This window comes from Giraffa tippelskirchi, chromosome 7, assembly GCF_054371585.1.
Source record: "Giraffa tippelskirchi isolate mGirTip1 chromosome 7, T2T-mGirTip1v1.2.pri, whole genome shotgun sequence".
Lineage (NCBI taxonomy): Eukaryota > Metazoa > Chordata > Mammalia > Artiodactyla > Giraffidae > Giraffa > Giraffa tippelskirchi.
In genome coordinates this window covers 145,843,069-145,871,062 of record NC_137281.1, presented here as the reverse complement: position 1 = coordinate 145,871,062, position 27,994 = coordinate 145,843,069, and the positions used below count along the sequence as shown (strand labels likewise).

The following is a 27,994-nucleotide window of genomic DNA, read 5'->3' as shown; positions in this document are numbered from 1 at the left end:
TCCAGAAATATCAGCTGGCAAAGGAAGGAGCAGTAACTGACCGCCTCCCATCCCAGGGCAGATAGGACTGGTTATCTACTTTGCCCTGAAGGTGGGGATGGCAAGAAATGCATCATTATCTCCATTTTCAGATGGGAAAATAGAAGCCAAGCATAGCTGAGCCCTGAGCTCACCGAAGGCAGAAACATTCACGTGTGCCTGGAGCGGGGACAGCACTGGCAGACCAGAGCAGGGTGGTTGTGAGTACTGGGGGGGTGCCAGGTCATGGTGTCTGAAGTGGCATGGTCTTGGCAGCCCCTGCGGGCCTTGGAAGCTTCACGCAGGAGAGAGCTGGGGCCTTTGCATGCAGCCTCCACCTTCCAGACTGGAGGCCAAGGCCGCACGGTGCTGGGTCCCAGCTGCCCAGTCTCTGGACAAAGGCATCAGAGCCCGTGAGCTGCTCCCATCTGGAAGGCCAGGGGCCCAATTAACCTTCCTTCAGCTGTTCCACACACTGATTAACCAGGAAATGTGTTATTTGTTCTGAGCAGGGGAACAAGCTCTCCTAGACAGAGGAATTCAGGACTGGAGGTCCAGTCACTTCCAAGGAAGAAAAATCCCTGGAATTCTGTCAGGAGTCTGGGTCTCAGCCAAGGGAACAGAAATTCGGTCCTCGTTTTTGGTCTTTATTTACCAAATTAGTTCAGGTTCTGGTAGCTGTCTGGCTGCCAGCGTTATCCCAACAAGACGACACAGGGAAGCAATTCAGTTGCCCCGGTGATTAGCAGCCTGCCATCTCCCTTTGTGGTGCATGTGTCCCAGCAAACCTCTCCCCACTGTAATCTTTCTATCAACCCCTTGGGACTCTCTCTGCAGGGCTTTCCAGAGATGATTCCTTTCCCCAGACCCAAAAGAGGCTTAGCATCATTTTGTGCCTCTTTAGGGAGGAAGTGGGAATCAGGGATAATGAAGTTAACACCCGGTGAGTCAGAGACCTTGCTGGAAACAGCTCCCCTTCTTTCACTGAACAGGGACGGTAGAGGAAGACAGAAAATTCTGCTACCTCCACATCCCCTGGGAACTGAGTGGTAGGCTACCCAGCAGGGAAGAGGCTGGGGGGTGTGCAGTGGAGGGTCTTAGGTGGGGACTGCTGCAGAAATGACTGGGAAAAGCATTTCAGTAGTCAGAAGGACTCCAGAGGCTCAAGCCCAGGGAGAAGGCAAGACAGTGCCGTCTTAAAAGCTTGGACTCAGGTGGGAGATAACCAAGGTTGGAATCCTTCCTCTGCTACTTATCAGCTCTGTGATCGTGGGCAAGTCAGTACCTATTCCCAGCCTCAGTTTCCTCCTTTGTGTACCTGGAAATGACAACACCTCCTTTCTTTTGTTGAATGAGTCAATTTATGTGCATGCTTAGCACATAAATGTTGGCAGCTTCAAAAAGGAAAAACAAAGAAAAAACTCAACCATTTACGGGACTGGAGATTCTGAAGAGCTGTATCCACAGATTCCAACAGTTACAGGGAAAGGGAGTGATGGGCAGTCAATGGGAGGCAGGACAGGAGGATGGCTCTGGGATGGGGGAGTAGGAGATGCCAGTCTTTACAGCAGACTAGCCTGGCTGTGGGCCCCCAGGAGAACAGGGTGGGAATTTCCAAGGACCACTTGTCCTCACCAAGGAGTGGGAGGGGCGCCTAGTGGTGAGCGAAGTGTCTGTGCGAGGGTTTTGGCTGAGGTGGAGCAGCGAGAGGCTGAATGGGCGGCAGACTTCCAGAAGTGCAGACGGAGGAGACGGAGCAGTAATAATGACTTGGACACATGGGAGGAAAAAATAGCTCAGGGACGAAGGAGATGCCAAGGTTTCTGGCCTTGGGAGGCTCACGGGGACTTGAGGTGAGCACCAAGGGATGAAGAGGAGAGATCCTAAAGGAACTGGGGAGATAGTGAGGTGAGGAACAGAAGCCAGAACTAAAGAATTGGGTGGATGATGGGGCAAGGAGTGGGAAGTGTGGAGCTGAGGCTTTCCCGTAGCCTCGAAGGAGCAGTGTCTCAGGGAGAGAGAGCGGTGCATTCTGGGAAGTGAGATGGCATTCATCCCAACACGCAAGTGCAGAATTCAAGGAGATCCTGAGGGCCAACCCTGCAGGCAACAAGCACATGAACTTGGACCAGGAATCACCACCAGGAACTCAGTTATTCTCTGTGAAAACGGGTATAATGATACCAGCCCGCCCTTCTTGATGGGATTCTTCTGTGGTTCATTCAGTTAGCCATCCACTGAACACATAATTCCTGGCTGTCTATGAGAGGCAAGCACTGTTCTAGGTTCTGAGGAAACAGTGGTGATCCAGGCAGGCAAGATATCTATTCCTTTAGAGCTATCACTGTGGCTTGGGAAGTCAGACAAGACTTTCATAGGTTGTTGTGCAGGATTTTTTTTCTGTGGTCTTCATATTTCTGCTGAAGCTGCAAAGGCTGAAACAATAAGATTAAATGCTCTCACATGCCAAAGAGAAGTACTAGGCATCTTAGTAAAGGTAGAACTAGTTCAATAACTATCAGGACATATCCCTGGATGTGCTGTGTGCTTAGTCGCTCAGTCGTGTCAGACTTTTTGCGACCCCACAGACTTTAACCCACAAGGCTCCTCTGTCCATGGGATTTCCCAGGCAAGAATACTGGAGTGGGTTGCCATTTCCTTCTCTATATTCTTGGATTCCAGTTTATAAATTAAAAGGGGTTGAAGAAAGTCACTGAGTCAGAGAACAGTTGCCTTGGTAAGCAGGGCTGAGATTTCCCCTGAGGGTACACCCCAAGCTGACCAAGTGAGGAAAACCAGTCACAAAGATTGGGGGCCTCCAAAGAAGAAGAAACTAGCATGACTCCCTATAACTCTGCCTCCACTGATGCTAGCTGAGGTGCTAGAAATTGCAAGCACCCCAGTGCACCAAGGCACAGCAAGAAAGTCCTTGGGAGAACCCTACCTATGTCTTTAGGAATTGGGGATGCACTAAAGGAAGTAAACTGTGTGCATCTTTTATCTGGAGAATTCTGCCTATGGAGCCTGACTGGAGCGGCTCTTGTAGCAGGATGAGATGCGCCAACTCAGCCCTGGTTTGTTGGCAGGGACAGGACAGTCCCGTGGCAGATAGGGGACACAGGGAAGTTGTCCAGAGAGTGCTTTTTCTATGGTAGTGCAGGGCAGAGATCCTGCAGAGAACTTCCCAAGAACCCCCAAATGTGCCCACGAACAAGCCAGAGAGCTGGGCACCTGCTAGCTAAGGGCACCCGTCACATAGAACTTTACCACTTTTCCTCTAACACCTCTCCCCGAACCCTGACACTTGGAGGAGCCACTGCAGAAAAGGAAGGTCAGAAAATCAGACCACACCCCACCCTCCCCAGTACAGGATCTTGAGCCAGGGGACAGACCTGTGGCAGGAGAGGAGGGGTATTAAATTGGATACAAGATTGATTAAATTGGATGAGGTTTTGATTTGGACAGGACCAGACATTTTATTGCCTGAAAAATTGGTCTTAATTATAGAAATGAAACTGTTTTTGTGACTGGTAGGGATGGGCAGCCAAGGACTCTGCTTGAGATGTCATTAAGGGTGGAGAAGAGAAATTTACTACAGTATGAATCGTGGCTGTGAGGGGAGAAAAACAGAGCTGCTTCATGCTTGTCTCTCTTCAAGTTCAGCCCATTCAATAAATCAATTATCCAGGCAAACAAATAAATAATTTCAACTAGTCTAGGGCAATGAAGGTGAAACAGGGTGATGGATGAAAAAGCGATGACTTGCGAGGTGGTTGGGAAGATACCCTGGAGAAGGAAATGGCTACCCACTCCTGTATTCCTGTCTGGAGAATTCCATGGACAGAGGAGCCTGGCGGGCTACAGTCCATGTGGCTGCAAAGAGTTGGACAGGACTGAGCGACTATCACTTCCATTTTTCACTTCACTGGGAGTGGGAAGGCTGCTGCTCTTAGGTTAGGGGGTCAGGGATGGCTGCTCCAGGAGGTGATGTTTGAGCTGAGAGGGGAAATGGTGAGGAGCTAGTCCTGTAAAACATCTTGGAGATGAGTGTTTTGGGGAGAGGAAAAGTGGGCATTAACTTTTAACTTAGTCTGTTCAAGAAGCAGAGAGGAGACCAACATAGCTGCAGTGTAGTGAGCTCTCCAGGCCAAGGTGAGATAGATCAGAGAGGGGGCCCGCCCTGCAGGGCTTTGGAGGCCAGGGTCAAGAGTTGAGGCTTATTTTCAACATTAGATATTTACTGGGTCTGTCCTTTGTGTGATGCGGAATGTTATAAACCGGTGTCTTCCTGCCTGTTGGGTCTCTCTGCCTCTCAAGAAGCAGTGTGCTGTGCGTGTGCTTAATTCCTCAGTCGTATCTGACTCTTTGCGACCCCATGGACTGTAGCCGGCCAGGCTCCTCTGTCCATAGGGATTCTCCAGGCCAGAATACTGGAGTGGGTTGCCATGCCCACCTCCAGGGGATCTTGCCAATCCAGGGATCAAACCCAGGTCTCCCTCACTGCAGGCAGATTCTTTACCATCTGAGCCACCAGGGAAAGCCCCAAGAAGCAGTAGGCTGCAGAAATGCAGGGCGTGGGGGCAGGGATGGTTGCCAGGCCTTAAGACTTTAGGGCAGGGGACCACCGGGGTGAGTGAGGAGCTGATGGTCGGGGGAGGGGGTACTAATATCGGTGGCCTTTGGCATTCTAGCACCCCTGCCCTCTCCCTGCGAGCACACACACTGCATCAGTCAGAAGCAATCCTGAGGGAGGGAGGAGTGGGATGGGAGGCTAAGAAATGGGATCTGAACTCCAGGCTGCAGGACTGGATTTCATTCACCTCTTGCTCACACGCTGTCTCCTTAAGTGACCTTGTTCCAGATCCTCCATGTTTATTCCTCTGTGAAGAAAAAGAGGACACCTTTTGCGGGATCCGCCGCCATCACCGCCTTGGGCTTGTAGGCTCGACGCTGACGCAACAGGAAGGGGATTAAGATCAAGGAGCGAGGGCGGCCGGCAGCGGCAGGTCTGGACAAGCCGCGGGACGGCCAAGGACGCGGCCAGGTCCACCAGAGGGCGCCCGCCTCCAGACGACCCTCCCGCGCTCCCCGCGTCCCGCCGCGGCGGAGACAGGCGAGCTGCCCCGCGCTGCCCCGGCTCCAGCCGCAGCCCTGGGCCGAAGCCCCCAGTGGTTCGGGCGGGAAGCGAAGGGTCCAGGGCCCGTCCTTCGGGTCCGATCTCTGGCATGCCGTTCTTGGTACCTCTCCCGACCGCCTTCAGACCTTCGAGGCTGCAGCCTTGGTCTTCCAACCGTGCAGTTTGTCCCTGAGGTCAGGGGCGGGAGATCAATTCTGGACAGGTCAGCAGTTCAGCTTGCCTAGGACAGCAGAAAGGTGGTTCGGGTGCCCCTGTCCCGACAGTTGTCATCTCGCCTGCCAGCCCTCGCTCGGGTCGGCCCTGCGCCGCCCCCAGCTCCTCACGGGTTAACCCCCCTCGCCGCCCGCTCGCTTCCCGGTGCCAAAGTGGGTGTTGCTGGAATTCCTCTCTCTCCCTCTCCCGTAATAAGGGGGCTGAACTGTCCCTCCGAGGAGGGGGCATGGTGTGGATAAAAGAGACGAAAAATCAGGGGGAGGTTTCCAAAAATAAAGCCCTCCAGTTCTCCTTCCGAAGGCTACAGCGACAGGGAGAAGGCGCGAAGGTGCAACAGCGGTGCGCGCCCAGCTGGAGACGCAGCGCGGCCTCCGGGCTCGGTGCGCGCAGCCCCCGGCCGCTCCCGCCGCCTGGCTCCGGCTCCAGGGAGAGCCTGGCCCGCAGTCTGACTCGGGGCCCCCTAGACGGGGAGAGGCGGGCCACCGGCAGGGGACCAGAGCGCAGCCAGCGGGCGACGGGCGCACCGACTGTGAGCCCCGGGGGCCGTTCCCCCCGCGCGCGCAGCTCTCCAGGCGCCCAGGCGCCATGAGGCCCCCAACGACCGCCCGCTGCCCCGGGCGCGCCCTGCAGAACCCCTGGAGGAGCTTCTGGCCGCTCACCCTGGCTCTCTTCGTGGGCATGGGTCAGGCTCAGAGGGACCCGGTGGGAAGATACGAGCCGGCTGGAAGAGACGCGAGTCTGCTGCGGCGCCCTGGGGGCAGCCCGGTAGCGGCTACAGCCAAGGTGTACAGTCTGTTCCGGGAGCAGGACGCGCCCGTCCGGGGTTCGCTGCCCGCGGAGCTGGTCCAACCTAGCTGGGGGAGCCCCAGGAGGTCCACCGAGGCGGAGGCCAGGAGGCCGCCCCGCGCGCAGCAGCCGCGGCGAGTCCAGCCACCTGCGCAGACTTGGAGAAGCCGACCCTCGGGCCAGCAGCAGCCCGCACCCCGGGCCCGGGCCGCGCCGGCTCTGACGCGTCTCGGGACGGTGCAGCGGCCGCGCGCTGCGCGAGGGCGGCTTACGGGGTGAGCGCTGGAGAGGGAAGGGTGGGGGTTTGAGGGAGCGAGGGTCGGTCTCCCGAACACTCGTTCGTGGAGGGGTGTGTAGGCGAGAGGACAGGGCGGGGGTTCTGCCTGTCTCGCCTCTGTCCTCAATACTGCGGGAAACAGACCGAGGTCCCGAAGCTGGGGCTCGATCTGACCCGCTTTCAAAGAGTAGAGAGGAAAGAGAAACACCGTCCACACCCTTTCGTACCAGCTCTCGCCCAGATCCGACGTTAAATCCTTTCCCAATGCGGCAGTGCATTCGCCCGCGCTCCTCCCGTCCGCCTTAACCGGGTGTCTGCTGACGCCCGCTGCCGGCAGCGGCGTGGGGATCCGAAGGGGATCTCGGAGAGGGCATCGGAGTGGATGTTCCAGGCTCTTAGAACCGGGAGAAGCTGAGCGGCCTTAGTGCGCGGTGGGTGGAGGATGTCGGGGTGGGGGGTGGGGGCTCCAGAGCGCGAGGGCTGATGCATCTCCAGGAACGAGGCTTCGAAGCCTGCGTGTGGGGACAAAGCTGTGCGCTGGGGCACAGGCCGGCCTGAGTCCGGGGATGGCTGGACGAGGTAGTGGGCGTGGACTCGGGGGGCACTTTGGGCAGGAAGCCTGTCCTCGGGTGTGGCTGCGACACTGTGGGTCCGTGGCGGAGTGGGTCTGTGTGTGCGCCTGTGCAGCTAGGTGTCAGCGCGACTTTGCAGGACTACGTCTCCCCTCAACCCTGCCATTTAGTTCCACCCCCCTCCCGATGCAACACCCGCTGCCTGTCGAGGGCCCCCTCGCGGCGTGGGGAACGCTCCCCAGCCATCCCCACCCCCAGATGAGGATTCTTGGGGCGGCGGGGCGCTGGGCCTGGCCGGAGTGGGACAGATGTCTACAGAATGGAGGGCGACCGAGCCCGGGCAGTAAGGGTGCCCGGTATGGGGCACCACTGGGGAGGCTGGGAAGGAACCTGGCGGCCCTTCTGGGCCTGGGCCCGATTTGCCAGTTGGGTTCAGTCCTCCGGCGCATAGCAAGAAGGACGCTGCACCCCCAGGGCTACTCCTGAGGCTGTTCTTACTGCCTCTCCACTCCCTGTTTTCCTTGGCTGCAGCACTGTTCTCCTGTATTTCAGCAGGATTCTCTCCCTTCATTCAAATTTCTGTTTAGAGAGGCCCCACCCTCTCTCTCTTCATCCTGCGTTATGTTTCTTCATGGCACTGATTCCCATCTGACATATTATGTTTCTGCTTTTATGGTCTGGTCTCCCAGGGCACACTAATGTCAGCTCTAGGAAAAGAGAGGCTTTGTATTCTGCATTGCCAGGTCACCAGTGCCTAGAACAGTGCTCGAGTATAGTTGAAGCTTGCTCAGTACCTGTTGAATGAGTGAAGGAATGTCTCACTGTCCGTGCAAGGCCCGGCTTAAGGCAGACGGAGAGGAGACCTGGGCACTGCCAAGTAGTTTACACGGAGGATCAGTCAGTGAGCGATAATGGCTGTTCAAGTGAATACATGCTTCCTAAGAGCAAGTGTGCCGAGCTAGGGACAGGGGATGGGGCCCAAGACAAAGATATTGTTCTTGCCAGGAGAGCAGCTCAATTATTTCAAATCAAATTGGAGAAATGAATACATATGCACTGGCAAACATGCTTTCTAGTATCAGAATCTTCCTGTTAAGAATAAAGGAATGGACGGTTGGGGCTGAGGAGTTCAGAGGAAAAAGAAGCCCTGTAAGCTCGAGCCCCTGGGGTTCATGTGGGAAAGAAGGGGGAGGGTAACAGGAGTAGAACCCCCAAGATGTAGCACTGCCAGAGGACAGCGGCTTTTTTTTTTTTTACTGTGGGCAGTGGTTTAGGGGCAGGACTGCACCTTGGTGTCAGGGAGCCACAGGGCTGAGGCTGGAGGCATAGATTTGGGCCAGACCATGGAGGAGCTTACCCTGTCAGCATTCTGATGGGAGTTGGGGGGAGGAGGAATACTGCAGTGGAGGTGGGAGGGTGCACTATTAGCAGCTGTGAAAAGAGGTGGTGATGAGCAAAGCAGACTGTCACCAGGATAAGGCTGGTAGATGTGCACAGGTGTGTAAGGACCTGGGCTGGGTGCCACCCACAAGCACCTGCCAAACACAGGTGCACACATCGCATCACATGCTGGGTTTGACTCCTCCCCCAGGTTATTTTCTGCAGCTTTGATAAAGAGTGGGTTCCTCAGGCACTCCAGCTAGCCACTCCAAGGCAATTGGGGAGGGACTGAGTGGCCATCTTCCATCGACTTCTTCTCCCTAAGTCCATTCTGACTAATGGCTTACGGCCAGGCTGACCTCTCTGGTAATTGCCTTGAGAATTTCTCAGGTGGCGCTAGTGTTAAAGAACCCACCTGCCAATGCAGGAGGCACCAGAGACATGGTTTTTATCCTTGGGTCGGGAAGATCCCCTGGAGGAGGGCAGCTTGGAGAATCCCAGTATTCTTGCCTGGAGAATCCCATGGACAGAGGGAGCCTGGCGGGCTACAGTCCATGGGGTATAATCGACTGAAGGGACTAAGCTTGCATGCATGCAAGGACTAAGTGCCACCTGCTGGTAAATCTTGGAATTGCACCACTACTACTGGGGATTCTTCATTCATTCAACAAATATTTGGAAGGTCTTCTGTATGCCAGGCACTCAGCTGGACCATGGGGATATAGCAGTGGCCAAGATAGCCTCTGTCTTCGTGGAACCTGCCATGTAGTGGGGATTTATTGCACACAATGAAGATTTTAAGTGTGCGCCAGGCACAGCGCTAGGTGTCTGGGACACAGAGTAACCAGAGCAGAAACAATTCCTGCATTATTGAAATTTACAGTCCACAGGGGAGTTTCTAAGCCATTGTTTCCCAGTATTCAGTGTTTATTAAGCTTAGCCTCACAGCATATCACTTTCATAATATTTTCCTCTTTTTTTTCTTGTTCTATTATTTTCTTTAAATTTATAAACTGTTAAAAATAACAGGATTTTGTGTTTTATTTATTTTCAAGTGTTTTTTATTATGGAGTTTTATACAAGCCTATAAACCCACAAAAGGTATTGGAAATAATACAACTAACAATCCAATTTTTTTAAACTTTAATATTTTGGCATAGTTTGCTTCTGATTTTTTTTAGTTGAAGTATCTTCTGCAAGTTTGTCTCCCCTCTCCCCAGATGTTAACCACTACCTTGAATTTACTAATGATGCCAATCTATGTTTTTATACCATTGGTACGGATGCATGCATCCATAACATACATAACATTGTTTTGCATATTTTAGATAAGTGATACCATGCTGCATTATTCTTCTACAAGTTGCTTTTTCCTCATTAGATTTTTGAGATTTAACTAAGTTAATATAATCAACCCAAGTTTATTTATTTTAATTGTTGGATATTATGCCATTGTCTGAATATACCACAGTTTATTTATCCATCCTTCTGTTTTTGGACAGTTAGATGAGTTACATATTTTGGTATTACAAACAGTGCGTGACTCATTTTTCTAAATAACTAAATCCATTTGCAAGGACACTTTGTATCACTATCCTAAGTTGAAGATAGTACCACTTGTCATAAAGAGAAGGTAACTGTAGGAAAATTGAAGTGAAAACAAAATGTTCTCCAAGTCTAGTCAGATACTATTATCGTAAGAAGTTCAGCCCCGTGGTGTGTTCTCCCTATTGGAAAGGGCAATCGGCAAGTGTTGGGGGGAGAGGACTTGGCATGAAGACCCAACCTTGGATAGAGATTTTTCCTCACTGACCTAGTCAGACTAGAAACATCGCTAAAAAGGGAATCACTTTCTCCCTGTGTGATTCAGCATTGCTGCAAGTTCTGAGGATGGAAACCTCAAATCCCCTTTTCTACCCTCAGTGTTGTTCATTCCCTTTTTTGGGAAACACTGGATTCAGTGAAACAATGAGGTAGTAAAGGTGCACCACATGTCAGGCCCTGTGTTAGACTTTCGGGGCACAAAGAGGAATAAGAAAGCCCCGTGAAGGTACTCGACACATACACCAGCAGCCTGAGACAATCAGTACCACATGGTGTGGAGGTTGGAGAACAGAGAAGGCTGGGTAGATGTCAGGGGAGGGTTTACCCGAAGGAGGTTAGCGTTTGATCTGGAGCGTGCCAAGGATTTCAATCAGCAAAGAAGAGAGGGAAGGCCATGTAGGCAGAGAGAGCAGCTTAAGCAAAGGCATCAAATGGTGCCCAAGTGTCGTACAGGGAGGGGGGAGGATAGCAAAACTTTGTGTCATGGCTTTGGTTGTGGGTGGCCATGGAGATAAGGGAGGGGTGGTGGGGGCAGTTAGACTCTACAGGCAGGTGGGGTGGGGTTGGCTTTGTAGAGGCCAGCGGAGAGCCTGGAGGCGATTGTAACAGAGGACCAGTACGGCCAGATTTGTTCCAGGTGGAACAGCAGCTGTCCTAGGCTGTTAGCCAGATGTGTTCCCAGGGGTTGGGCAGTGATGCTGGACATCGGGCTAATGTTTGCAGAGCAGTGCCGCCCCAAAGGCTGGGCTTATAAAAATCTCTGAATGGTATGTTCCAGAGAGCCAGAACCCCTGAGTCATTTGCCCCAGCTAGTCAGTCTCATCTGCTCTCTCCAGCTAGCCAGAGCCCACTGAACAGTCATCTCCCATCAGGCACCTCCTGGAGCTTGCACCCAAGGCTCTGGCTAGTCTCCTGGACTTCTCTGGAAGGCCCTGTTAGCTGAACATGGCTCCCTTGCTTGGCAGCTTCGATCCTGACCAGTTCTCCCGGTGGCCCTGGTGGCCCTGGTGGCCTCGAAGGCTGTACCCTGGGCAGGCAGGGCAGGGCAGGCCGAGCTGCTGCCCTCCTTCAGTCAGCTCTGTGGCCATCCTGAGGGCATCTAGGGTGACAGCAGGCTCAGGGAGCCTCCTGGAACCGGGCTCCACGCCATGACCTCTTGGCCGGGCAGACTTCTTGGTCTGTGTTCTCTGGCCACCCCCCACCCCCGCCGGGCGCTAGACTTTAGGAAACTCCCAGGGCATGCTGCCTGTTTCCTCTCAAAGACCTCCCAGGCCTCTCAGAGGCCTTGTCACCACCACCAAGGGTAATGACTTACAAATGGGTGGGTCGTTTCCCCTCCCACTGGGGCACACACCTCAGAAGCTGTGGGTAGGAGGATCAGCCCTTTCTGCAGAACCCAGTGACTGACTGGGGCCCTGGTGGGGAGGAGGCCTTCAGGGAACCAGTAAACTGCTGAGGGAAGTGGTCCAGAGAGGCTTTGAGGTGGCCGAGATGGCACAGCCCTCGGCCGAGAGGACATTCTGTGAGCTCCCTGGGAGGCAGCTCCCCAGAGCTTTGGGCTGAAGGGCCAGAAACGGGCCTCAGCATTTTCAAACGGCAGGAATTTATTTTGAATGTTTCGTAAGGTTTCAAAACCCGCACGAGTTTTGGGCTTGACACAAACATCAACCAAACTCTTAAGTGAGACCAGATGCCCCCATGCTGGAGACAGAGGTCACGGGAATGGCCTCCCGGTCAGTCCTTCACCCCGACTCTCGGACTCTGAACCTCTGCCACCTTGTTCACCCTGCATTTCAGTGAGTGCTCGGTAGACAATTTCTGATGGAAACCATGGGATATGTGAGGCCAGAGCCAAGCCCACTCTGAGCTGGGGAGGCAAGACCCCAGAGGTCTTTTCCAAGAAGAGCCCTCTGGGGACATCACTGGGGTCTGGGCATGTGGGTCTTTAGATCGACAGTCAGGGTGGGTGAAAGCTATTGGTGCTGAAGGGCCCCACTGGAAACCAGAGGGCAGATTTTGGGTGAAATGGGTGAATGGCAGCTGCTGGGCCATGTCTCCTGTGGGTGTCCTTAGTGCTGGGGGAAGGACTATCCCACTTCAAGTAAGTTCCATCAGCCTGCCCAAATAAAAAGTATACTCGCCATGCAGAGCTGCTTACCCCAAGTCCCCAGCCCTATTGTCCCACCAGCCTGTCACCTCCTCAGCCCCTCTTAAGGAACATTCTGGAGCCTGGCTCTTTCCATCACCCTCCTAGTTGCTCGGTCTCACCCTGTACCAGCCTGCCCGAGGGCTAAGGCTCCTCCCAGTGTGGATTTGTTGGCAGGGGATGCAGATGTGGTCCTTAAGGCTGTGGTGTGTGTGTGTGTCTTCCAGCTTCCCTTGGATCATCAGCGTTTGTTGGCAAGGGCCATGGTGATTATTTTTCGGTGAGAGGCCACGTGGAGTTGGAGCATGACTTCGAGTTGGGCCAACCTAGGTTTGAATCTGGCTCTGACACTTCCTTCTTATTTAGCCTTGGCAAGGGACTGAGCCACTCTGAACTTGCTTTTTGGTCGTCTTCGTGATCCCCGTGCCAGTGGAGTGCCTTCTCATGTCAGGGGCTCTATGTCCCTATCTTGTTGAATCCTCCCAACAACCCCATGAGGCAGGTATTATTATCTGCCTTGTACAGATGATGAGAGTGATGCTTCCCAAGGTCGTGTCACCAGTGGCAGATCAGGATTTCATCTTAGTGCCTGCCCCTGGGCCATGCTGCCTCCCTCGAGAAGGGGGCAGTGCCTGGCCTGGCAGAGTTCCCCCAGGCCCTGCCTGTAGAGGGCAGGACCATCAGACATTAAGCTTTGTGAATAATCTTGCTGTGAGCATCCCACGCTGACCCTGTCTTGGTGGCTCCACAGGAGGAATGTCTGCGGGGGACAGTGCTGCCCAGGATGGACGACGGCAAACAGTACCAACCACTGTATCAAACGTGAGTGCCTCCACTCCATCCACCGTCCCTCCCTCTCTCTCCATTGAGCTGGGTCGGGTGTGGCATCTCTGGAACCTGGAGCACGAGTCTTCCCCAGTTCGCCTTCTGAGCAGGCAGCCCCCTCTCCAGCGGGAAGCGGTGGAAGGGAGGAGATGAAAAAGTGCCTCCAGGAAATTCCTCGGTAGTCCAGTAGTTAGGACTCTGTGCTTTCACTGCCAAAGGCCCGGGTTCAATCCTTGGTCAAGGAACTAAGATCCCACAAGCTGTACAGCAAAAAAAAAAAAAAAAAAAGCCCTCCAACTGAAAATGACTTCTCAGATAAATCCCCACTGGTGTTTATAAAGCTTCCTGTATGCCTCTTCTGATGCCCCCCTGTGTTGGGGCTCACCCCTAACTTGCCCTGGGGTCTGCAGAACACACCTGGCCCCAGAGCCTCAGCATCACACATTCTGTGGGAAGAGGGTACTCACAGCGCGTGCTGTGGGATCCACCCCTGCCCTGGCCCCCCTGGCCCCTGGCCCCTGGCGGGCATTCTACCAGCACGGTCAGATGAGTCTCTGGTTGTGTCTGGGGCAGTCTTCCTTTGGACCTCTCTGAAGCCTGGCAGGCTGGCCCGACTGGCACCTTTACTACTACCAGCATGACTACCGTTACTACCACTAGTACCATTACTACTCCTACCGCCTCTACTACCATCATTACTACTACAGCTGCTGCTGCTTCTACTACTGCTATTACTGTACTACCAACACCACCACTGCTGATACTGCAACAGTGACGATGACTACTACTAGCTAACAGCTGGGGACTTGCTATATACCCGATGCTGTGCTAAGCTCTTCACATATATCATCTTACTTGAGTCTCTCAATCCTGTAACGTGAGTATTTACTGCTCATCCCACTTACAGCCTAGGACACTGAGGCTCAGTTCGGTTAGGAAACGTGCCTGAGGGGACAGTACTCTAAGTCTGGCTCAGGAGGCAGACTCTAGGCAGTATGACCCAGAACCCCGTACTCTTACCTGTGGGGCTTTGCTTTCTCCCAATACTGACTGAGTTTAGGGCCTTCTGGACTCTGGGAGCCCCACAGGTGATGACTGGGCAGTTTCAGAGAGCTTGGATCTTCCTCCTTCATACCCCGGGGTCCCTCTCGAGCCCTCATCAGCACCCTGCCCCCCACCCCAGTCTTTGTGGCAGTACCAGGAGCTCTGCCCAGCTGTTCCATCCTGGATCCGATTCTACCCTCTGCCCTAAGCCTGGCTGCAAAGCTCTAGTCCCACCAGCACCCTTTCCCGCCCAAGGACAAGCCCTAGGCCCTTTCCAGTGTGAGATTTTCACAGCTAGTGGTCCAGGGGACTGACGAAACCTATGATGTTCCTGTCCCTGATGGATGCCCTCATTTCTGGTCTCCTGATGCCTTCTGAGATAGGGATAGACAGGGATGCAATGGAGTTGCTTCCATTCCTACCGGGCCGGCTCACCAAGCTTCCAGTTCTGCCTCTGACCTTATGGCCTTGACCCTCTCCTGGTCTGATGATGAAGCCTGGGCAGAATCCTAGGTCTCTCTGAGGATCTCCAGATAAAGAAGGCAAAACCCCAATCTCAGAAACAAACAACAAAGCAGATTTCTACCTGAAAATTCTTTCCTTTTCGGGGAACCTGGATTAGTGGGGCTTGCAGAAGCTAGGTACTCAGTGACTAGGGGCACAGTTGGGTGAGGGGCCCCTCTTCATAATTTGAAAGATAAGCACTGTGTGCCTCAGATGACTGGCTCAAGGTCACACAACTCCTTAGTGGAGGATCTGGGACCTGAAATTGGTGACTCCCCTGGGCAGAGAAGCCAAGGATGTGGGTAGCCCAGTAAGTTTATGGTTAGGAGAAGCTCTGGGGCTGGGGGCTGGGCACTGGTATGTTATTAAAGTTCTGTAGGTGATTCTAGCCAGGGCTGAAGACTGCTAAGCAGAGTTTGGGGTCAATCATGGAAAGAGCTGCCTTGGGAGCCCTACTCAAATTTGAATGCTCCCATGAATCGTCTGTTGTTGTTGTTGTTGTTCAGTTGCTCACTTGTGTCTGACTCTTTGTGACCTCATGGACTGCAGTACATCAGGCTTCCCTGTCCACCATCTCCCGGAGCTTGCTCAAATTCATGTCCACTGAGTCGCTGATACCATCCAACCATCTCATCCTCTGTCATCCCCTTCTCTTCCTGCCCTCAATCTTTCCCAGCATCAGGGTCTTTTCCAGTGAGTTGGCTCTTTGCACCAGGTAGCCAAAGTATTGGAGCTTCAGCTTCAGCATCAGCCCTTCCAGTGAATATTCAGTGTTGATTTCCTTTGGGATTGACTGGTTTGATCTCCTTGCAGTCCAAGGGACTCTCCCAGAGTCTTCTCCAGCACTGCAGTTTGAAAGCATTAGTTCTTCAGCATTCAGCCTTCTTTATGGTCCAACTCTCACATCCATACATGACTACTGGAAAAACCATGGCTTTGACTGTATGGACCTTTAGCAACAAAGTGATGTCTCTGCTTTTTAATATGCTGTCTAGGTTTGTCATAGCTTTCCTTCCAAGGAGCAAACATTACTTAATTTAATGGCTGCAGTCACTGTCCACAGCAATTTTGGAGCCCAAGAAAATAAAATTTGTCACTTCGACTTTTTCCCCTTCTATTTGCCATTAAGTGATGGGGCTGGATACCATGATCTTAGTTTTTTTGAACATTGAGTTCTGAGCCAGCTTTTTTACTCTCCTCTGGGATCTTATTAAAGTGCAGACTGTGACTCAGCAGGTCTGGGGTGAGGCTGGAGAGTTTGTTTCTAACAAGCTCCTAGGGGATGCTGATGCTGCTGGTCCTCGGACCACACTTTGAGTAGCAGGCCCGGGGCCGGGGTTGGGGGATGCTCTGGAGGCCTGGGGAGGGATTTGGGGCTAGAGGTGAGGAGGAGGGCTTGTAAGTTCTAGGGAGCTTAGTAGAGAGTGTTGCTGAGGTTTGAGTTGAAGTTGCGGGGGCTGGCTTCAGAGTGGGTGGCCTTCTCCCCAGCTGCCTGAGGGTCTGGGCACGAGCCTCACCCGGGCCTGAAGGCTCTCGATTTCCTGACTTGCTCATGACTTTCCAGCATCATTCTCTGCCAATCTGGAGTTTCAACACTGGAAACTCGAGGTTGGGTGAGTCTGCTGATTGTCAGAACTGACATGTGTGTGCACCCTTGCGCCCTGAGCAGGGGGCGGCTGCTCTGGTGTGCTGTCAGTACCCACTCCAGCCTGGGGGTCCTCAGCCCTGTTATTTCTCTCCCTGGCCTTCTGCTGCCCCTCCAGGTGTCTCTGGGACTCTGGCATGCAGGCTGGCAGCGCTGTGGGAGAACTTTGCCAGTGGGTGTTAGCCTCTCCCACTAGAAGTCGACTTGCCCACTGAAGGTCTGTGTACTAATTAGCTGGGCCCAGTGCTGTTTGCTTGTTGCTATTTTGCTGCTAATGAGCCTAATGAGAACCACGTGGATGGCGGGATGTTGGCCCTGGATGGCTGGGTCCGAAGCTCTGTCAAGTATGGGCTCTTGCTTCCATGCCCTGTCAGCTGGCAGTCCTGCTTCCCCTGTGTGGTTTGCGTCTCTCTATCCCCTCCCCATGCTATACTCCTCTGGCTGGAACCAAGGCTGCCAGTTCTGGGGAGTGCTCATGACTCTGGCCTAGTGGTTTCACAGATGTGGGGTGCCTCTCCTGGTCTGGCAAGGTTGGGGGTGACAGGGAGGGGTGTGTGACATTCCCCCAACTGCCAAGTCTAGGCTCAGAATGGTGCAGGGAGTCAATCCATCCCCTGGTCTCTCCCAGATACCTGTGGGTCCAGCCCACTGCCCACGCACAGGGAGTGATGGCCTTTGGGCCCTGGGTCTCCCCTGACCCCCCACTTGCCTCCTCTCACGGAATCCTAGGTTGCCGTAACATACCAGCCATCTTCCTCACAGCCTCTCTATTTCTGTCTGGTCCCTGGGCCTCGGGGAGCTATGGTGTCTGCAGGTGTCCGTTGCTGGAAGCTCAGCTGCTCTCTGCAGCCTGGCGGGGTCTGGAGCTGGGCCCTCGCCTCCTCCTCTGATCTTGGTCTCCTCCTTCCCTTCTGTGGCTTTGCCAGCCCTGCCACACAATTTATGTGTTTATGTATTTGTGCAGGCAGCTCGCTGGGGCCTGCCGGCCCGCTCAGCTGAAGCAAAGGACTGCAGGGTGTGGGGAGGCTGGATCCTGTTTAAGAGTTAGGGCTTTTGGAATACTGTCCAGGCTTCCCAGACTGACTCACCCCAATACACACATAGCCTTTGCGGGGACTTCTAAAGGCTCATCCTGGGGAAGAGGATTTGAAGAATTCTCTGGCTTCTCCTTTTATCTCAGCCTAGATGCACAGGGGCCACGGATGTTCTGGGGAAGGCAGAAGGCTCTCGGGGAAGGGGCTAGGAGGGTTACCACCCCCACACTCCCACCAGGAGTAAGGCACAGAGTGAGAATATGTACTTCAGATTCCGGTGCCAGATTCATAGAGTCATGGCTTTGAATCCCAGCTCTGTGTCCTCAAGCAAGTGCCTGGCCCTCTCCCAGCCCCAGAGCCTCACCCAGTAAGTGAGTATAACACCCAGTAAGTGAGGATAACACTTCACCCAGTAAGTGGGTATAACAGTCTCTATAGAGCTGCTTCTAATAATAGTAACACACTCAAGCTCTTACTGAGGATCAGAACTTGATTATTAATTTTTCACCCTGACAACAACCCTCCTGTAAACCAGATTTGATCTTTATCCCCATTTACAGATGAGGTTAACTCTTTGTCCAAGTCATGCAGCTGGGAATCGGCAGAGCCTGGGTGTGAATTCAGGTAGCCTGGTCCAGAGGACAGGGCTTGACGCCACGCTCCTGGGAAACGAGTGAGTGCGTGTAGAGAGCCTGGCATGGGGTAACTTTGGCTGTGATCTTAATCTCAATCCAGGAAGCTATGCTGCCTGCCTGGGTTTAAATGCTGGCTCCATAGCTTAGCTGCAGGACCCTGGGCAAGATATTTAAGCTTTCTGTGCCTCAATTTCTTTTTCCGTAAAATATGACTAATACTCATCCCTGCCTCACAGAATTCTAAGGAACAAAGAGATGGCTTAGGGCAAATGTTTAGTTCAAAGCCTGGCATGTTCTGGGTGCTCTGTACATGTCTGGCCTTGATGGTGAGAGCAGGGACTGTATCTCGTGGGCCCAATGCAGGTGTTCATTGGATACCAGGCGAAGGCTCACCGACAATGTGTTGAGCAACACACGGCTTTTCCCAGGCCCGTGCAGAGAGGTCTCCTCCTGCTGCCCTGGGCTCATCAGCCTTTTCAGAAAACTCCCCATGGTGCTCAGGAGACCCTGGAATGGCCTAGGCACTTGTTCTTGTGTTTTGACCCCAAGCCTCTCTACTCATGGGGCCATTACAACAGCATGACTTCTAGACCACATCTCATTGCTGTGAGGACCCCCATCCCTTCTGATCACAGCTTCTCCTGAGTTTCCCTGAAGGAGCTCTTCCAGCCCACCCAGCCCAGCCCTGCAAATGACCCCACCGCAAAGGCCAAGACTCTGGCCGGATGGGGAAGAGCCCCAACTTTGGAGCCAGACTCTCTGAGTTCAAACTCTTGCTCCATCACTTACTAGCACGGGGATCTCAGACAAGTTGCTGGACTGCTCTAAGCCTGTTTGTCCATATGTCAAATGAGGGTCAGACTGGTACCTGTGGTTGTTGTAAGAATCTTCAGAGGAGATACATATAAAGAAATTGGCCCCAGGGTCTCATAATGGTAAGTGCTGAGCAAATGTTAGGGAAAAGGGTCAGGGGACGTGTGCGATTTGCAGGTTCATTACTGATTGTTTAGGAACCAGTAGAACTAGAGGCTCGAGCCTACCTATGGCTCATCTCTGGGTGAATCGTCCAGTGAGATTCAGTAGTTGGTGGGAGAGATAGAAAGGAAAGTGAAAGGCGTTAAGGAGAGTTATCACATGACTGCAGTGGAGACCCAGCTAACACAAAGGGCACAGTCCTAGCAAGAGACATTGCTCATTTCTACCCCCAACATGTGGGGGTACCTTAGATCTTCCTGTTGAGCAGGTGTGTGCCCCCAAATCTTTTTGCTCAAAGGAGTATTTAGGAGATGCTGTTACCCAGGGCCTTCTCTGGAGGCTCAGACGGTAAAGAATATGCCTGCAATGCAGGAGACACAGGAGTCGCAGGTTCTATGCCTGGGTCGGGAAGATCCCTTGGAGAAGGGAATGGCAACCCACTCCAGTATTCTTGCCTGGAGAATCCTTTGGACAGAGGAGCCTAGTGTGTTACAGCCCATGGGGTCACAAAGAGTCAGACATGACTGAGCGACTAACACACACATGCACGGATGTACACACATGCATGCACACATACACACACACACACAAAGAATTCTATGGAGAGAGGAGCCTGGTGGGTTATAGTCCTTGGATCACAAAGAGTTGTACATGGCTGAGCGACTAATGCTTTTACTTTCACTTCCCCAGGAGGGTCCTGAAGCCAGGGGCTGTGTCCTGTCTATGTCAGTGGGGTGCCTTCTTGGTACACGTGTATTAAAGGACTGAGTGGGTGAATGATTACTCGAGTGACCTGATAGTTTCCTTCTGCCATCCCCAGCTGCCTCTTTTCATCTCCTCGGCTTCGCCTTTCCTGCTCAACCTCTTAATGCTGGTCTACCTTTGACTTTCTCCAGATCTTCCAAATCCTTCTCCCAAAGAGGGGGGACCATGTGAAGCAAATCCAGCATTAATTGCTCCCCCTCCATTATTGAGTGCCAGTAGGCACTGTGCCAGACAATTAAAGCACAACAATAATAAGAGTGGCAGTACTCGCTCTGTGCCAGGGACCACACTAAACCCTTCAGCACCCCTCACCCTGTGAGCGGCCACCACGTCGATCTCTGTGCCGGCCCCTCCCACGTCCCTTGGCTGCTGCTTCTCCTCTGCCCAGCAACTAAACATTGGACTGAGTTCTGGGCTCTCTTCTTTTCTTTTTCACTGCACCGTCCTGGAGTGATCTAATGCATTCCCATGGATGTGAACATCGTCTGTGGGCTGATGACACCCAGATTTATGTGCATCTTCAGCCAGACCTCTCCTCCGACCTCCAGACTCCTTTCATCCTGCTGTCTCCTCGACCTCTTGATGCTCTTGATGCCTCCAGACACCACCCCCCACCCCAGATTTACCAAAGCGAGCTCATGGTTTCCCTCCCACTGAGCCAGCATCCCTGACCAGGTCTTACCCACCCTGTTAAAAGGCAACCCGTCCATCTGAATGCTCGAGCTGCACTCTTGGGGACCATTTAGGACACCTTCCTCTTGCTTGGTTTTTGTCCAATCCATCACCAAGCCCTGTGTGCATCACTTCCTAAATCTCTTGGGAGTCTCCCTGCTTCTCACTCACCCACCCCCCACCCCACAACCAGTGCTTCTCCAGTCTCTGGTCCCGGGCACTAGCATGTCCTCCTAGGTGACCGCTGCAGCTGGCTGACGGCTCCCACTGTCCCCCTTACCCTCCAGTTCCATCTCATAAATTGGATAATCACACATGTATGTGTGTTAAGTCACTTCAGTCTTGTCTGACTCTTCGCAACCCTACGGACACTAGTCCGCCAGGCTCCTCTGTCCATGGGATTCTCCAGGCAAGAATACTGGCTGCTGCTGCTGCTAAGTCGCGTCAGTTGTGTCTGACTCTGTGCGACCCCACAGAGGGCAGCCCACCAGGCTCCTCTGTCCCTGGGATTCTCCAGGCAAGAATACTGGAGTGGGGTGGGTTGCCATTTCCTTCTCCAGGGGATCTTCCCGACCCAGGGATGGAACCCGCATCTCTTACGTCTCCTGGAGTGGCAGGTGTGTTCTTTACCACTAGCGCCACCTGGGAAGTCCAGATATTCACCCATCCCTAGTCAAGCCTTCCTGCAGCAGTATGTCTGCCCCTCGCTCACCGAATCCAGTCTGGGTTCCTGGGATGTGCCGCCTCCAGGCTGTTCCACGAGATTTCTCTCATCTCCATAGGTGGCTGCCTCCTCTTTCCGGTCTCTGTTTCCAGCCCCCCCAACCACTCCGTGGAGAGTTGCCCCCAGCAGCCTTGTTTTTCTGGATCTCAGCCCCTTGACTGTTTCCTCCAGCCTTCATATCCCAACTTCTCTTCCTCTGCTTGTTTGTTTACTTGTTTTATGAGTCTTGCTGAGCTGGAGGCTCTGTAAAGAAAAGGACAGTGTCTGTCTTGTTTACCGTCCTAGGCAAAGAGTAAATGTTGGATGCACGACTATTTTCTAGAGAAAACGAGACTGGCAGGGGTGATGAAACTTGCCTGAGGTCACCAGGTTGGAATTCAAATGCAGGTCTCTTTGGCTGTAAGGCTGCCCTCTCTTCCACACGTCTGCCCTGGCCTTGGCTTAGTTATAAGTGGGAATGGTGTACTCCTTTCCTCTCGACCTTCGTGGGTCCTGGGCATGGAGCTGGTGTGTCTTGCAGAAGGGCTTGGATGGCTCCATGTCAGCCACAGAGCTGTCCTCTGTGTCCTGGAGTGGCTCCCCTGGAAAAGACTGGGTCCCGGGGCATATCCCCCATCTCCAGGGACCCTCTTTAAATCCCTGCCTCCTCTAGACAGAGCCCTCGGGGCTGTGAAGGGGGTGGACAGGTGAGGTTCTGCTTTAGGGCAGGAGCTTGCGGCGAACCCAGGCCTCAGCCCTGGGCCCCTGAGTCCTACCCAGTGGTCTCTTCCTCATGCCTGCTGGAGCTGATGGGAATTGAGGCTGCTCTCTGCCCTAGCCCCTGGCCCCCCAACTGGCCCAGGATCTCTGCATTTGCTAATGCAATTAGCAGGGCGGTCCATGCTGAGGGGCTGGGGGCCAAGGTCTGACTCACACCTCCCCTTCCTCCCCTCCCGCCGCCAAACGGTAGAGGCTCCTTCGGCCTGCCAGACGACGACGTCTGCAGAGCGCGCGCGAGGGGCCAAGAACGGCATCTTTCTCTCATTAGAGGCTTTTATGTGAATACAACTGCTATTTTGGAGCCGGGCGCTTGGCTGGCCCCTGAGCCCCAGGGCTGCTTCCAGCCCTCCTTAGCTGCCGCCCCAGACCAGCTGTGGTGGGAACGGCGGAGTCCTTGATGACCTGACTTCTCCCACAGCCTGGCAGTTCAGGGCTGAGTCGGCGTCTGGGGGGACACAGCCCCTGGGCAGAGTTTAGGTGTGGAGAGAACGAGTCCCCCATGGATTCTGAGTGTATGAAAGCCAGTGAGGGATTTCCTGGCCCTGGGGGGGCTCTGACATCAGAGTCCCCTTTCTTTGGGAACCAAAGCTCAAGGCTGTGGAGAAACAGCTCAGGGCCATAGTTACACCCCCACCCCCACCCCCTCAGTGAAGTGAATTCCGAAGGCAAACAGACTCCAGGTAGGGGTCGAAGGTGGGGTGCCGTAGGAAGGGCAGTACTGAGAGTGACAGGAGACTGTCCTGCCTGCAAAGGCCTCTAGGTATGGAAGAGACAGGGCCCTGTCCTGAGGAGGGATCAGGTACTCAGTGGAAGGGGGTCCTAGTGTTCCACTGAAGCAGAGTATAGGAAAGATGGCGGTTTAATCTGAGGGGCTGTTGAGGAGCCTCAGGTGTGTGGGTGCTGGGCCCAGCATCTAATCTGGAAGTTAGGTTTATCTCCCAGACAAGACAGCATGCGGGGGCCTGGAGGCTTCAGAGGAGGGTGCGGGCTTAAGCCACCCACCCTGAAGTCAGTGCCTCACCTAATGGATAACTGATGGGGGGAGAAGGCATCTCTAAGTCCCAGGAGAGAGAGCTGATGACAAGAGGCCTATGTGGTGAGGGTGGGAGGAGGTGGGGAGGGGATTGGCTGTGTTCAACACCCGAGAAGCAGCCCTACCTCTGCACCACAGTGCCTGTTACATCTCTGTAACCAGGGCCCACGATGTCGTTGCCTTTTCCTGGGAAAAAGGTCATGGCAGAGAAATCCACAAGCCCTCTTGCTTCCGTCCCTGGAGGTGTGGATTTTTTTTTTTTTTTTTTAATAAAAGCTTTCTTTTTATTTTTAAAAGCTTTGCAAAATGCTGTCCAATACAACTTCCTGTGGAAACTTCCTGTGGAAATGCTCTGCATCTTGCCGTCTAACACGGTAGCCATGAGCCTCCTTTAGCTGTTGAACCCTTGACATATGGCTAGTGCAACTGAATTTTAAATTTTATTTAATCAGTTTCATTGTCAATAGCTCTGTATTGCTCATGGCTACAGGCTTCCCTAGTGGCTCAGAAGGTAAAGAATCTGCCTGCAATGAAAGAGACCCGGGTTCGATCCCTGGGTTGGGAAGATCCCCTGAAGAAGGGTATGGCAACCCACTCCAGTATTCCTGCCTTGAGAATCCCCATGGGGAGAGGTGCCTGGCGGGCTACAGTCAGGGTCGTAAGAGTCGGACACGACTAAGCCCAGCACAACACAGCTCATGGCTACAGCACTAGACAGCTCTGGACAGCACAGCCTCAGAGAGTACAGAGCAACTTCCATGTCCCTCGTTTCTGCTGAGGCTCACACAACTCTTTGAGGCAGTAATTGTCAGACCCATTTGATGGATGAGACAACTGAGGCACAGGTTGAGGCATCTCAGTGAGACAAGAGGTGCCCAAGGTCACACAGGTGGGGTGTGGCTGAGCGAGGGGTCAAACAAAATCTTCCTGACTCAACCCACGGTCCTTTTGCTACCAAGTCACTGTTCACAGAGGTTCTGAGCAGATGGTAGAAGCAGCCTGCCTGGTGGGAGCTCTTTCCAGACTCTCCCCTCCCCAGGCCTGCCCATTCTGAATTTGGTCTCCTCCCAAATGGAGGGGTTTTGTGTGGAAAATCTGAGCAAACCTCTTCTTGACTGTACTGGAGCAGAGTGAAGGTGGAAGGGGGCACAGCCAGAAGTCGGGGGAGGGGGTGTGGTGGAGAGAACGATATTTTCTATTTCTTACTTTCAAAGCAGTTTCGGGAGTTTTCTTTTTATTCCGTCTCTTTTGGCATCCTGCTTGCTAACTTCACAGAGCTAAACTCCCAAAGCTGAAACTTTCTACATGTCCAATCCTCAGTGAGAAAGAGAGTGCCAGGAATGTGGACAAGCCAGGGTTCAGGAGCCCAAATTATGAATGGCCAATGGCTGGCATTGGTGAGTGGGCATGGGAATCCAGAAGCAGCATCACCTCCGGGTTCTGAGGATGCTGGTCCCCAACAGGGAGGGGCTGGATATGTCTTCGATGGCTAGACATGGGCATGATGGCATCATGCTTGATAACCTGTCACCAATAATCAACAAAGACTCGTTAAAGCCATCTACCCTCTCTGGGTTGATTTCTCAAATATAAGGCATGACCTCTGCTCTTGTGGGGAAAAATGGGAGGAATGAGGATCCAAGCGTGAAACATGAAGACGGCCCAGCCCACCAGGCTGGGAATTTTCTCTCTTAAACTTCCCACAATGCCGCATGAAACTGCCTCTCTGGGGGTGCCTCGGCATTTCCTTCTTTGCTTTATGCAATCGCCCCTGCCATGGGCGATTCTGCAATGGCTGCGCCCTAGATACTTCAGTTTTGAAATCTGTGCTCGTTTGACTTAGGAATGCTTTTCACGGTCTCCTTTAAATAAAAGGCACATGACCACTATGGCCCCCTCCTTCCCCAAGGGTTCCAAACTTTTGCATTTCACGCACCAGTAAATATCCAAAAACATTTTGTGTATCAAAGTACAGTAGCCAGCTTTTCATTTCGCCAAGTGAGGATATTAGAAACACCATTTGCCATCACCTTTAAACACTTCAAAGAACATTTTAACACCAGAAAAGGAGACAAGATATAATCTTAAAATAAAAGGCACTTAAATTTTTTTTTTTTATTGGAGTACAGTTACTTTACAGTGTTGTGTTACTTCCTGCTGTACAGCAAAGTGAATCAGCTATCCATATACATATCTCCCCTTGTTTTTGGATTTCTTTCCCATTTAGATCACCACAGAGCACTGAATAGAGTTCCCTGTGCTACATAGCAGGTTCTCACTACTTATATACTTTATACATAGTATCAGTAGTATATATATGTCAACCTCAATCTCCCAGTTCATCCCACTGCGCACTTTCCCTGTTGGTATCCATATGTTTGTCCTCTGCATCTGAAAGACACTTTTTCAATGGGGAAAAAATAGTATTATAAGAAACACAAGAAACTGTTTTGTTTTTCTTGTTTTATGGCAGGCCGGTAAAAACTGACCTAAGACTGTACCCCTTCATGGCAGGCACTTGGAGCCACCATTTGGGACCAGTTAGGGGTGGTTTTGCGGGGAGTGGGGAGGGAGGAGAGGGGTTTACGCTCCGATCCCATAATGCAGATGCTCAGCTCAGAACAAAACACTGTAGCAAGGGAATCTAACCTGCTGAGACTTGTGAAGACAACTGCAGAGGAGGATGCAAATGAAGTCGGTGAGATCTGGCTCACAACCTCTGAAAACCCACCACTTGTTTCAGGAGGACCTTTCTTAGCCGACCTGGCCTCTGTGCTGTTTCAGAAATGACTGGTCCAGAAAGGTTATCTTTCCAAACGAGTTTTTTCTGCCAACACGTCTGGCTGGTTTGGAAGCCTTTTAGAACTTTTATTGACCACAATATTACATGCATACACACATGCCAGTTTTATAGTTTCCCCCAGCCACCCACTTACCGTGAGCTGTTTGTTCATCACACCAGCCAAAGTTTGCCAAGCCCGGTCCTCATTGAAGACCTCACTGCCTGGTGGCAAAGGGCTTCTGTGGTTGTGAGAACCCACCACGGGGCTGAGCTTCCTCCACGCAGGGACCACTCTTGTTGTCTTTGTATCCCTGGCACCCAATCTGACCCAGAGAAGGTGCTCACTAAATGTTTACGGATGTATTGGTGAATGAGGCAGAACCAGGGGCAGGTGAATCACAGGGAACCATAGGCTCATATTGCAGGATGGGGGGTGTTGGATTTTTACAGAGTGTAAGATCTTATTGTTAACATCAAGGACGGGCCATCCTTGGAGCCCAGGAGGGGAAGGACAGAAGCTAGACTGGTTTCGAAGGGCTCTCTTAAGGGCAAAGACCACCCACGCAGAGGTGGAATAGAAACGGAGACTGGGAGGGGCTGTGTGACCTTTCCCTCCCCCAAACCAGGCTTTGCCAACAGAGAGGTGTGGGTGGATCTGAGGGGCTAAGGGTGATGTAGCATCTGTGGCCCACATGGGAAACCACTCAGGCCCTCCCTTTCTACTCCATCCCCAAAATAAACCAGGGCTGACACCTATCCTGCGCAAACCTGCTTCCGCAATGTTCGCTGGTCCTGGTTTGGCCCCAAGCAGCCCGTGTCTCTGATGGTCATGGTGACAAGGGCTTGGTGGCTGATCAGGTGGGGGCTTGCTCCACTTGGGCAGGTGGAGGGGCAGCTGAGTGATAGGCCAAAATCCTGCTGAGGTGGCAGTTTGTGTTTGAGGACGTGCTCAGGGTTACAATTCTCTCGCACAGACTGCTTACCTGGAGGTCTGGGGCCTACCAAGAACGGATGCCCAGGCATTGAGGAAAATGCTCTTGCCTTAGGATCTAACTCATGGTTGGGATCCTACAGTGAGACCTATTATTTCCTTACTTGCCCCTGAGTAGGCAAGCTGCCCTTGGTTTACACTATGCCCAATCTATTCACCCTTTCTGTCTCTGGTCAGCGTCACCACCTCCAGGAAGCCTTCCCTGACTTTTACTTCTTGCCTCAGACTGGGTTAGAGGCTCTGGTCAACACTTATCACATGCCCTATGTCCTGGCTTCCATGTGAGACAGGACACTCCCTGAGAGTGGGAGCCTCTTTACCATTGGCCTCACACCTAGTGAGTGCTCGGTGAATGTTCACTGAATGAATGCATGAGCTGGTAACACATCCTCCCACAATCTCAGATTGACTGTGTGGGCTTTGGAGAGGGATGGGTCTGATGATCTGAGGTCTGCACCACCAGAGCTGACCTGGGATGCACAGCGTCCCGGGGCAGGGCTCCCAAGGGTGCATTCAGTGGCTGACTTAAGGCCAACAGATCCCTTTTGTTGTTTCATCATTAGCTCTGGGCCAAGGTTCAGAGGTGGGTCAGCCCTGCTGGGAGGCAGTGGGGGTGGATGGAGCCTGAGCTTTTCAGTCAAACACACCTGGATTGGGTCCTCCATCCAATACAGACTGGCTGGGTGACCTCTGCACGTCTTTTAATCTCTCTGAGTTTCAGAGGCATTATTTGTAAAATGAGAATCACGATCCCACATGCTGTATAGGATTGTTTTAGGCTTAAATGAGACAGTGTACGCAAAGCACAGTGCCTGGCATGTTGTAAGCACTGAATAGATTGATAGTAGCTGCCATAATTAAAGAGCTTCCCAGGTGGCTCAGGGTTGGTAAAGAATCTGCCTGCAATGCAGGAGATGCAGGAATTATGGGTTCGATCCCTGGCTTGGGGAGAGCCCCTGAAGGAGGGTATGGCAACCCATTCTTGCCTGGAGAATCTCATGGACAAAGAAGCATGGCGGACTACAGTCCATGGGGTCACAGACAGTCAGACATGACTGAAGTGACTGAGTACACACACAGGCTGTAATAAAAATAATATCGGTTGTGTTGCTATGAAGCATATGCTAGGAGTTAAGGAGGCAAAGAGATGTAAAGGACAGTCACTGCACCTGGGGGTGCTGACTGTATTAGTTAGAGAGTTGAAATACATACATAAAAAATCTATCACACTGATGGTGGGTGAGGGGGCTTCC

At 52.8% G+C, this 27,994-nt stretch overlaps 1 protein-coding gene and 1 long non-coding RNA gene across 10 annotated transcripts in view; one reads left to right on the top strand and one right to left on the bottom strand.

Moving 5' to 3' along the window:
• Nucleotides 1-1,433: 1,433 nt before the first annotated feature.
• LOC145513286 (uncharacterized) lies at nucleotides 1,434-6,364 on the bottom strand. Of its 2 annotated transcripts, none has more exons than XR_014059273.1 (4): nucleotides 6,028-6,364; nucleotides 5,281-5,375; nucleotides 4,839-4,898; nucleotides 1,434-2,453 (listed from the first exon to the last, which is right to left on the bottom strand). It is a non-coding gene; the product is annotated as an uncharacterized LOC145513286 (long non-coding RNA). The 2 variants fall into 2 exon arrangements; XR_014059272.1 differs by having other exon boundaries at nucleotides 5,260-5,375; nucleotides 6,028-6,328.
• LTBP2 (latent transforming growth factor beta binding protein 2) overlaps nucleotides 5,370-27,994 on the top strand; it is a 106,490-nt gene continuing 83,865 nt past the window's right edge. For 7 of the 8 annotated variants that reach the window (XM_081509205.1, XM_081509204.1, XM_081509200.1 and 4 more), the window contains exons 1-2: nucleotides 5,370-6,429; nucleotides 13,105-13,175. In XM_081509205.1, the coding sequence (XP_081365331.1) occupies nucleotides 5,954-6,429; nucleotides 13,105-13,175 (547 nt within the window). In that variant the 5' untranslated portion in view covers nucleotides 5,370-5,953. The remainder of the gene's footprint in view (nucleotides 6,430-13,104; nucleotides 13,176-27,994) is intronic. The other variant, XM_081509206.1, reaches the window with a different exon arrangement.